We start from the raw sequence: 11,077 nt of genomic DNA on the forward strand, positions 1-11,077 counted from the left end.
TATTCAATGCGGACGTTGAACGTAATCCAATGATCAATTAGAATGCGTCATATCACCTCTTGCTCAGTACCCGGCTTGGTATTGCAGCTCGGTATCGCTCGACACCTGGCTTGGTATTGCAGCTCGGTACTGCTAGGCACCCAGATCGGTACTGTTGATGTGACACGTTCTGATTGTTATTCGGACGATAAATTATGTTTGGCATCCGCACAAAATAGTTTCTCCAATAAATAGTTGAAAGATTGATGTGGTACAAATGTTATTGAGCAAAATACCAATCTGGAGATGAGATCTAAGTACTATACTGAGAAAAAGTGTAACATCATGGGAGCCACTTCTTGAATCCTTCTCAGGAAAAATAAAATACTACGTGATGGGAATCACTTCTTAAAACTATAGGGGTCATCTCTAGAATCTAACTTCTTGATGAATAATTTTTAGTTGTATATAAGGATACTGATGATACTGTTAAATACTTAAATGAGGGAGATTGTGAAATCCCTCAGGCAATATTTTTAAATATTGATCCACCTTTTGGTATAGAGGCTAAAATTTTACTAGAAAGTTTAAAATTAAAAGTGCTCGAATAGGAGCACTCATGGGCTTATAATCCCTAAGAACATATACCAAGGAGATAAAATCATAAGATCATCAGGCTAAAATCGATAATATCTTGATCTTTAATTTTGAATTATTATATTGATGATTTGTATATACAGCTTGTAATAGGCTAGAAAATAGGATCGAGCCAATCGATTCACTTATTCGACTATGAATAAGCTCTCCGACTAATTCAATTCATTATTAAAATCATTTCTCCTTAGAATTAGAATGAATCACATTTTATGTTAAGTATATCATATTCAATGTTACAACATTTGTATTAAGAAGATTGTTTTATCTTATCTTTGATAATGGTTGAACTATTTTAAATATTTGATTTCAAAATATTTTATAATTCTTATGAAAGTAGACATATTTCATAAATTCTTATAAGATTTTATTTTATGCAAAAAAATCTAATTTTTTAAAAAATTATAATGCATAATTCTAAATTGCTCGGTTTTGCTCGGTATTGATCGATTTTGCTCTGCAATAACTAATACCGAGCAAATTCAGAGCAATACCGAGCAATACCGAGTTGTACCGAGTTTTTTTCTAGAAAAACTCGGTATTGGTCTTCACATAAGCGGTATTTCTCGTTATTGCCAACCAATACTTAGTAATACCGAATAATACCAAGCAAATACCGAGTAATATTTTGCAATACGCGAACATAGCATTCCCGGGTTCCAGTCCGAGTCAAGTCGTCGGGCCACGCGGTAAAGAGTAAGAACACGTGGCGATATATTATTGGTAGCTGAACGTAGCTCTACGTCCGATCAAAGAACGTAATAATTGTTCCAATCATAGACCTTTCAAATAAAAAAAAAATTTCAACTTTTCAAACATATTTTTTAAACTATTTTTATTGGTTTTAAAATAATAATTGTCCTGTCTTTTCCTAAATAAATTAATAGTGACCGCTTATCACTGTAGAAAAAGAGCTGACGCAAATCATAACTGAACAAACATATTACCAAAAAAAAGAAGAAAAAAAAAAACAAATTTCATTACAGTAAGAAAAAAAAACCCAAAAATTTTCCACTGCTAACTCTCTAACTGTTTCAAGATTTAATCTCCTCTCTAATCAAGAAATGCTAAGACCCTCATCCGCCGGAGCCGGCGGCGAAACACAGACGGCGACAGCCCCTTCCTTCTCCGGCGCTCGAGCGGGAGATGAAGCCGGAGTGTAAAACACCGGGGACTCGCACGGTGTCGCGAACAAATCATCTTCTTCCTTCTCTTCGAACTCCAAACCCTCTCTCTCTTCCTCCTTTATCGTATAAAGCACTCTCGAAGGCCCAAACGCCACTGCCCGCCACATGGCCAGCGCACATTCGTCGTCCACCTCCGCCGCCGCCGGCGGAATCTTTACCTGCTCGCCGCTGGAGGAACAGAGCACCGAAGAATCCCCGGCGGGTTCAACACGTGACCGAATCTTACAGCAAAGAAAGTTGAGCACTGTGGATTCTTTAAAGTAGGCACCTTTGCAACCGAGCTCAACATTGCCGGCGAGTGGTTGTTTCTGGCTTCGCCGCCGGCGGCGGCGGCAGAGAAAGCAGAGGAGCGTGACGGCGAGGCAGAGGAGGAAGAGGGCGAAGACGACGGAAAGGAGGAGGGTTACGCCGAGCTTGCTGAAACTTCTCATTTCTTCTTCCCGATGAAGGGAGTAAACCGAAAGGCGTCGATGGAAGGTTATTAAAGCCGAGTGAAGTCTCTTAAATGAAGGTGGTGCGGTGGGGGAGGAGAATTACCGGATTAGGAGCTAAGAGGTGTACTGGGGAACCTGCGAATGTACGGATGACCGTCTGTAGCCGGTAGGACTGCCGTTGGGGAGTTATTATGCAAAAAATTTCTGTTTTTTTTTTGGGGTCAAATCAAACAGAAGAAATAAATTTGACTGTTAATATGGTCTTAGTGTTTAAAATATTGGGTTAACTTAGAAAATTCTTATTTATATGATTTATTAAAGGATAAATTAATTATTATATGTGATTATTTTGTTGAGTTAGTTGACTTATTTTTATAAGCTATATAACTTATGAATTTTTTTATTAAATTTAATTTGATGAAAGTAATTAAAGGGGTAGATTTCGGGATAAAAGAATGATAAAACATATATCAAAGTTTGTATAATTGAAAAAAAAATATATGAGTTATGACCTATTGAAATGATGTACTATATAAGTAAGATTACATAAGTACACAAAAATTAATAAAGACAATATTATAAAGTTGGAAATACTAGCTTGGTCTCCTGCGATTGCAGTAGAGATTGCTTGAGTAGTAATGCAAGTGATGATAGTCAAATAATGCAAAAGCAATGATGGTCGATTGATGGGATTTGGTTGATAGTGGTGGGGTGATGATGGTTGGACAATGGTGGTCAGACAACGTAGAATGGGATGATGGTTTGATGATGACAAATTGATGCAGTGCATTATAGTACAGCTAGCATTATACATATTATTACTATTATGCTTATTATTTGTCTCTTCTTATATTTTACTGTGAGGAGTTGTCTTCCCACTATCCTAGTTTGCTTCTTTAGGAAAAAGAGTACAAGGTAGCTTTTGGTTATGCTTAACCATTTTCAGCGTGAGAAAGAACTCACGATAGTAGCTTTTATACTTGTTTGAGAAGGGAAAAGGAGGTAGACTAAAAATACTATACTTTTTGAGCTTGGCTCTAGTTCTTCCCTATGTTTCTCTTCCTGTTCTTACTATTCTTCTTAGTTACCCTGCTTCTACCGAAGTATACCACATCAGTTCTTGGTATCAGAGCCTGCGGCTTGGTGAGATGGCAGAGAGTAGCAAACGTGTATCGGGCAATGAGGACCGCAGCCTAGAGGCTCTTTGGGAGGCACACGTCGATGTCGTGAAACGGCTGGACGATCTAAACGTGAGCTTCAATCGTCTGGCAATGGAGTTGAGGTGAGACCGTGGAGTAGGTGGACTTCCGGCCAGAGAAAACGCTCCCAGACCTTTGCGGTTCGTTACACCTCCACCGCAACGACAAGGCGGACGTGGGTTTCGTGGATAGCGGCCATTTCACCATGTTCAGGTAGTGTCAGATTCGGAAGAGGAGATTGAAGACAGATTTTCAGATGGCTTTCAAGATTCCGATGGAGACAATGCGGCGCCGCCGTACCAGCAGCGGAGGCCGATGCCTTTTGATAGGCAACGTGGTGAGTTTCGGGCTAAGCTGGATATCCCCTTCTTTGAGGGGCGATTGCACATCGAGGACTATCTCGATTGGGAGCGGGCTGTGGAAATTTTTTTTGATTATATGGAGGTTGAACCCGAAAAGCAAGTTAAGTATGTGGCTTGTAGATTGAAGGGAGGGGCAAGTGCGTGGTGGTCTCATCTATCGCAGTCCCGCCGGAGAGAGGGCCGAGGCAGTGTGCGCAGTTGGGCGCGTATGAAGCAATTACTACGCTCACAGTTCCTCCCAACTGACTATGAACAGTTGCTCTACCTGAAGTATCAACAATGTGCCCAAGGCAGTCGCTCTGTAAGTGAATACACCGAGGAGTTCTATAGTCTCTGTACTCGAAATGACTTGCATGAGTCTACTAATCAATTAGTATCCCGATACGTTGGGGGGTTGAAGGACACAATTCGAGACAAGCTCGAATTAAATGCGGTGTGGTCGTTGGCTGAAGCAGTCAATTTCGCTCTCAAAGAGGAAATACAGTTGGAACGGCAATCCCGCAGCCATTCATCGAGGCGGCATTATACAGAACAGGGTGCGGACTTGAGCAAGCCGCCTAGCACGCTAGCAAGGAAATTCCCTGGACAACCGAAAGGTAATCCCCAATGAATTATTGGAAAATCCCCTTCGGAATCGAGAATTCCACTGAAACCTGTAAATGCAATCCGAGAAAATCTTTATGCAAAGCCCCAGGTGATCAAGTGTTTTCGGTGTTTTCAAGTCGGACACAAATCTAATGTGTGTCCTAATCGGCCCCAGCTACAGCTGCTAGACGCGGATGGTGAAGACGATGATGGAACTCCATAAGAGAAACTACCGACAGAGGTGGAGGATGTCGAAGGTGATAAAGGTGATCCTCTTATATGTGTCCTAGAAAAGCTATTGCTGGCACCTCGGCGACCAAGAAACTCTCACCGTCACACCATCTTCCGGACGCGATGCACGATCAATGGGAAGGTGTGTGACCTACTTGTAGATAGTGGGAGCTCGGAAAACATCATGTCCCGCACTGTTGTCCAAGCGCTTCACCTCAAAACGACAAAACATCCGCAGCCATACAAGATTAGTTGGGTGAAGAAGGGAATGGACATTATTGTGTCCGAAATGTGTCGAATTGTGTTCTCTATAGGCAAGCATTACTCTTGCGAAGTTGTTTGTGATGTCCTCGACATGGACGTTTGTCACCTAATCTTGGGGCGCCCGTGGCAATTCGACGTCGAAGCCGTGTACGACGGTAGAGCCAACACCTATTCTTTTTAGTGGAAAGGGAAACGGCTGAGGCTGATCTCACAAGTCACTGACATCCAAACCAAGGAAGTTGATGCAAAGACCTCCTTGTACATTGTAACAGGTAATATACTTTACTCTTCCTGGAAGCAACAAATGCCTATGTTTGCACTTGTGGTTCAGGAACAAGCGGCGGCTCATGGGGAGGTGAAGTCAGATTCCACTATCCAGGACATGCTGGAGCAATTCCGGATGTTATGTCCGATGCTCTGCCGTCCGACTTGCCTCCACTAAGAGCATTGCAACATCAGATCGACTTCCATCCAGGTGCGGCCCTCCCAAATCTACCGCATTACCGACTGAGTCCGAAGGAACAGCAAATCTTACAGCAGATTGTGGAAGAGTTATTAGAGAAGAAACTTATACAACCCATCCTTAGCCCTTGCGCTGTTCCTGCATTATTAGTGCCCAAGAAGGATGGGAGCTGGCGTATGTGTGTGGAACGGTGAAATTCCGTTTTCCTGTCCCCCGGGTAGATGAGCTACTTGAAAAGCTCACACATGCCACCATATTCTCTAAATTGGATCTCCGAAGCGGTTACCACCAGATCCGGATTCGACCTGGTGACGAATGGAAAACTGCCTTCAAAACTTGTCATGGCTTGTACGAATGGAAGGTGATGCCATTCGGCCTTTGCAACGCGCCCTTGACCTTCATGCGGTTGATGACGGAGATCCTCAAACCGTTCCTCAATAAGTTCTGCGTCGCTTATTTCGACGATATTCTTGTCTACAGTAGTTCATTACCGGAACACCTAGATCACTTGCATCAAATTCTTACAGCTCTCAAAATCAGCTTCATCTCAATCCTGCCAAGTGTGAGTTTGCAGTACCCAACACTTATTTCCTTGGCTTCATGATCTCTGCTAGTGGTGTGCAGGTGGATCAAAAGAAGATTGCAGCCATCACTCAGTGGCCGGTTCCGCAATCCTTCTTTGATGTCCGCAGCTTTCACGGCCTCGCAAATTTCTACCGCCGATTCATCCGTGGGTTCAGCATTCTCATGGCGCCTATCACTAATTGTTTGAAACTTAAACAATTTCATTGGACAGATGAACAACAGCGAAGCTTTGAGGCTATTAAGGCCGCATTAGTCACAACTCCAGTGCTTGCCCTCCTGAACTTTAGCAAGAAGTTTCACGTGGACACCGATGCCTCCGCCACCGGCATTGGTGCTGTCTTGAGTCAAGACAACAAGCTGGTAGAGTTCTTTAGTGAGAAATTGAGCCGTCCAAGATAGAAGTGGACAGTCTACGAGCAGGAGTTATATGCCGTCGTCAGGGCGCTAAAGCAGTGGGAACATTATCTGTTGAATGCTGACTTTTGTTTTATGCAGTGATCACAAGGCCTTGCAATATATCAATAGCCAAAAACACATAAACCGGATGCATGCCCGCTGGTTGTTGTACTTACAACGATTTTCGTTTGTGTTGAAACATAAAACCGGCTCTCAAAACATCGTCACCGATGCTCTAAGTCGAAGTTGCTCACAGTCGAAGCTCACCCTTCTTACACAGTTACAAACCGAAATTACTGGGCTCGATTGCCTCAAGGACCTGTATGCAGTTGATGAGGATTTTGGTACTGTTTGGAAAGCTTGCCAGGATAACTGCCCTGTAGCAGAATATACCATAAGGCATTGTTACTTGTTTAAAAGCAATCAACTATGTATTCCTAACTCTTCTTGGAGACCACAGTTGATTAAGGAGCTCCACTGTGGAGGGTTGGCTGCTCATGTGGGCCGCAGCACACACCCTGGCTCAGCTATAATCCTGATTTTTCTGGCCGCATCTCCGGCGAGATGTGATGAGATTTGTGGAGCGCTTCCCATTGTGCCAAAGCTATAAAGGGGGCGGACAAAGTTAGGGCCTTTAATTACCATTACCAGTGCCGGAGAGTATTTGGGAAGATTTAATCGTAGACTTCGTCCTTGGATTGCATCGCACACGACGAGGAAATGATTCCATCATGGTTGTGGTGGATAGGTTCTCAAAAATGGAGCACTTCATCGCATGTCGGAAGACTTTCGACGCACTAAATGTGGCCAAACTGTTCTTTAGCGAGATAGTCCGTCTCCATGGTATCCCGCGCAGCCTCACGTTGGATAGAGATGTCAAGTTTGTCAGCCACTTTTGGAAGGAATTATGGAAGCGGTTGCAAACCTAGATCAAGCTCAGCTCAGCCTACCATCCGCAAACTGACGGCCAAACCGAGGTGGTGAACCGTAACCTCGGTAATATGCTCCGGTGTCTAGTCCAAGAGCACCCAAAATAGTGGGATGAGTTACTAGGACAGGCCGAATTTTCTTACAATAGCATGCCAAACCGATCGACCGGAGCGTGACCGTTCAAGGTGGTTTACACCAAACCGCCTAATCACACAATTGATATAGCCGTCTTGCCCAAAGGCCACAGCAAATCAGCAGTCACACTTGCGGAACTATTCGCCACCATGCTACAGGGTGTGCGCCAACGACTCATTGAAGCAAATAAGCACTATAAGACGGCGGCGGACAAACATAGGCGTGCCAAGCTTTTTCAACCTGGAGATCTAGTGATGGTCCAATTGAGGCGAGAGCGACTTGCTGCAGGCACCTATTCGAAATTGAGTGGTCGGAAGGTCGGTCCTGTACCGATTACCCGTCGAATTAACGACAACGCCTACATTGTCGATCTACCACAGGAATATAATACGTCCTCTACATTCAACGTGGCAGACCTCTCGGCGTACCACCTTCCCGATCAGGCGACAATCATCCTTTCTTCCACAGAGTCGGACTCCTCAGACGATGAGGGAGAATGATGCGGTGCATTATAGTACAGCTAGCATTATACGTATTGTTACTATTATGCTTATTATTTTTCTCTTCTTATATTTTACTATGAGGAGTTGTCTTCCCACTATCCTAGTTTGCTTCTTTAGGTAAAAGATTACAATGTAGCTTTTGGTTATGCCATTTTCAGCGTGAGAAAGAACTCACGATAGTAACTTTTATACTTGTTGGAGAAGGGAAAAGGAGGTAGACTAAAAATACTATACTTTTTGAGCTTGGCTCTAGTTCTTCCCTCTGTTTCAATTCTCTTCCTGTTCTTCTTAGTTACCCTGCTTCTACCGAAGTATACCACATCACAAATAAGAGACGACAGTCATGCAAAGAAGATGATTGACAATAGTGATTATCAAAAATGATTGTTGGGTGAAACTTTAGAGTTATTCTAATCTCAAAACTCTCTCCACTTTCAAGTTATGATCCAAATTTAACATTTTTATGTGGATAATACAATTATTTTTATAGCTTTCTAGCGTGACATTTTGATAAATGTATCTAAGATATAAAAAGTTCTTTATTATATGTATCATATTGATTTCTTTGAATATTGCCTGTTTTTTAGCATTTAAGTATTTTAATGATATCATAATTGAGTGATTTTGATCTTGTTAAATTTCTCTAATCCAGATGCTCGATTTAATTATAAGCACACAAGATTTAAAGATCATTTGATCCTTTAATAAATGTCACAATATTTTCAACTATACTTTAAGAACATATTTTGAGCTAATTTGAAGTCAGATCAGATCACCTCTAATGTTAATGGGTTTGTCTCATCAAGACATTCAATTCTAATATAAATTTGCTAAAAAAATAAAATATAAAAAAGATAAAAAATAAATAAAAAAATTTCTAATATAAAATAAAAATTCAAATGATCTTGAATTTAACAATGAAAAATTTTCATTTAAAAATTACATAGAGATTTGTGTTTGATATAAATTTTGATATTGTATCAAATTTAATTTTATTTTTGTTGCGGGTAAGAATATTCATGGCGGTAGAGAAATTAAGAGCTTAACATCTTTGCTTTGAATGAAGATCTAGTACACAAACAGCTAAAGGGGGAGATGTGCAAGAGTCATAAAAGACACTAAGATTTTTACTGGGAAAGTACTGAAAAGGGTAAAACCCACGGGGCATGACCTAGCTAAAATTATTATACTGGTGTTTTAGTTGATCACAAATGATGTTGTTTCTCGGGGGAGAGCCTTGGTTCAATATAGTAAATATACATCATATATAACACATTAGATGATGAAAGTTAGAAGAATCCAATTCTACGAGAATTACTCTCAAGAGAAAGTTGATCTATTCGTTTGGTTGGTAGGACCGTAGTTTGGTGATGGAGGCAGGATGGGCAGTAGTCGGGCAACAGAGGTAAAGGGGATCGTTGCCGAGTGATAGAGTTTAGAGGGACCATAGTTGTGGGCGAGGATGATTGGAGGGATCATAGTCGGCAGGCGAGTAAGGTCAGATGGACTGTAGTCGACAGACGATAGTGATTAGAGGGATCGTAGTTGGCTGGCGACGGTGGTCGGAGGGACTGTAGTAGACAAATAACCTATAAAGGCCCAAGAAAGGTCGAATTAGGGCCCGCTTATGGTTGATGGACGGAGATTCGATGGCAATGGTCGGGCAAAGGTCCAACATCAGTGGCTAGGTTGTGAGGGTTTGCTGGCGATGGTGCCAGGATGGAGCTCCGGGATGCATCAAGCCTCAGAACACTCTTGAGTCTCTAGCCTTCTCCAAAAGTTCAAGCCCTTTTCATGTGGGAAGATAGGGTTTACTTCTAGCTTTTGAGAGTGTCATGCCCCGTAAAAATGAAGAGGATCGAGGATAGATTCAGAGTGTTCAATCAAACGACCTATATCAATTCTTTTAATCATAGAGCATTTATTCATCATTTAATTGTCGTAATGATGTTATAATGAAGTGATCTTGGGCTCTTTGGTTTTGTCGAGCCACTCGATTCGACTATATGCATGCTATATTTGGATATCATTCGACCATCAAATTAATATTGTAAAGCTTCCTGATATGTTTTGCATGCCTTTTATTTGAGTCCAGATATCTAAGCTTGGATTGATCCGATTTTGAAGTCGTTAGTTTCATCTTATTGAGATCTTCAATTTGAGTGAAAGTTTGCTGAAATTGGATCAGAGTTTGTATGGTCTCAAACTAAACTTTGAAAGTGATAATTAAAATATGCCTCAAAATTCGTGCTCGATCAAGAAAATTTTTTGTGACGGATCAATTTTAATCATTTGATCGTGAATAAAATATATCAAACACTCCTGATGCAAATTTTGTTTTTCTTTGAACATTTTGCTCCATTGAATAGTTCAGAAATAATCTAGTACTATCTTTTGAAAAGCAAAACCACTTTGGCCAACGGAGTTTGGACAAAGTAAGTGAGACAAAATCCTATGACCCTAATTTCTTTTTTTAATAAAAGTATTGCTATGTGTTACAAAAGTTTCAATAGAGGGGTATTTATATTTAGTTCGTACACATTAAAAAAATATAAAATATTAAAAAAATTCCAAATGAATTAAAGAAGAAGAAAATAATGAGATCTGAATTTCTTATAATTATCCATTATAGAGCTAGAGATTTCTAGATGGATAAGGCGATATTATGGGTCAATTTGGGATAATTTTTTCATTATTTTATCATCAGAGAGTAATTATTATTTTAGTTGATTATTTTTAAAAAATTTATACAGTGAAAAGTTGCTTTGAAAAACAGAGCAGCTAAATTATTTTCTCGATAATTGTCGACTTGACTTACTGTAACGATCATAAAAAAAAATTGGACAATTGAATTGATGACATTGGAAGACGATAGTTGAAATTAGGGATGTAAGTGAGCTGAGCCGGCTCGTGAGCTCGACTCGTTTGCACCCCTAGTTGAATTACATCAATATAAATGAAAATGTTGATGTGGGCAACGGGAAGTCAAAGATGGTCAAGAGATGATAATTTTGCGATAATTGTAAGACAATAATAGCTAGCCATATGATAATAATTAGGGGTATCAATTTCGGGTCACGGGTTAGGTTCAGATCAAATCCGAAACTGACCCGACACTATTCCGATCTCGACCTGCTTCAGGTTCGGGTCAACCCGACACAACCCGAATG

General features: G+C 40.9%; 1 protein-coding gene across 1 annotated transcript; it reads right to left on the reverse strand.

Moving 5' to 3' along the window:
- Positions 1–1,690: 1,690 nt before the first annotated feature.
- LOC110102697 lies at positions 1,691–2,251 on the reverse strand. The gene has a single exon (XM_020831137.2). The coding sequence runs from the start codon at positions 2,249–2,251 to the stop codon at positions 1,691–1,693; it is 561 nt and encodes a 186-aa protein (XP_020686796.1).
- Between the last annotated feature and the right edge of the window lie 8,826 nt (positions 2,252–11,077).

This window comes from Dendrobium catenatum, unplaced genomic scaffold (genome assembly GCF_001605985.2).
Source record: "Dendrobium catenatum unplaced genomic scaffold, ASM160598v2 fragScaff_scaffold_158, whole genome shotgun sequence".
NCBI classification, from domain to species: Eukaryota; Viridiplantae; Streptophyta; class Magnoliopsida; order Asparagales; family Orchidaceae; genus Dendrobium; species Dendrobium catenatum.

What these genes read in the sequence shown, in the direction of transcription:
- LOC110102697 (XM_020831137.2), bottom strand. Translation starts at nt 2,251, where the DNA reads ATGAGAAGTTTCAGCAAGCTCGGCGTAACCCTCCTCCTTTCCGTCGTC.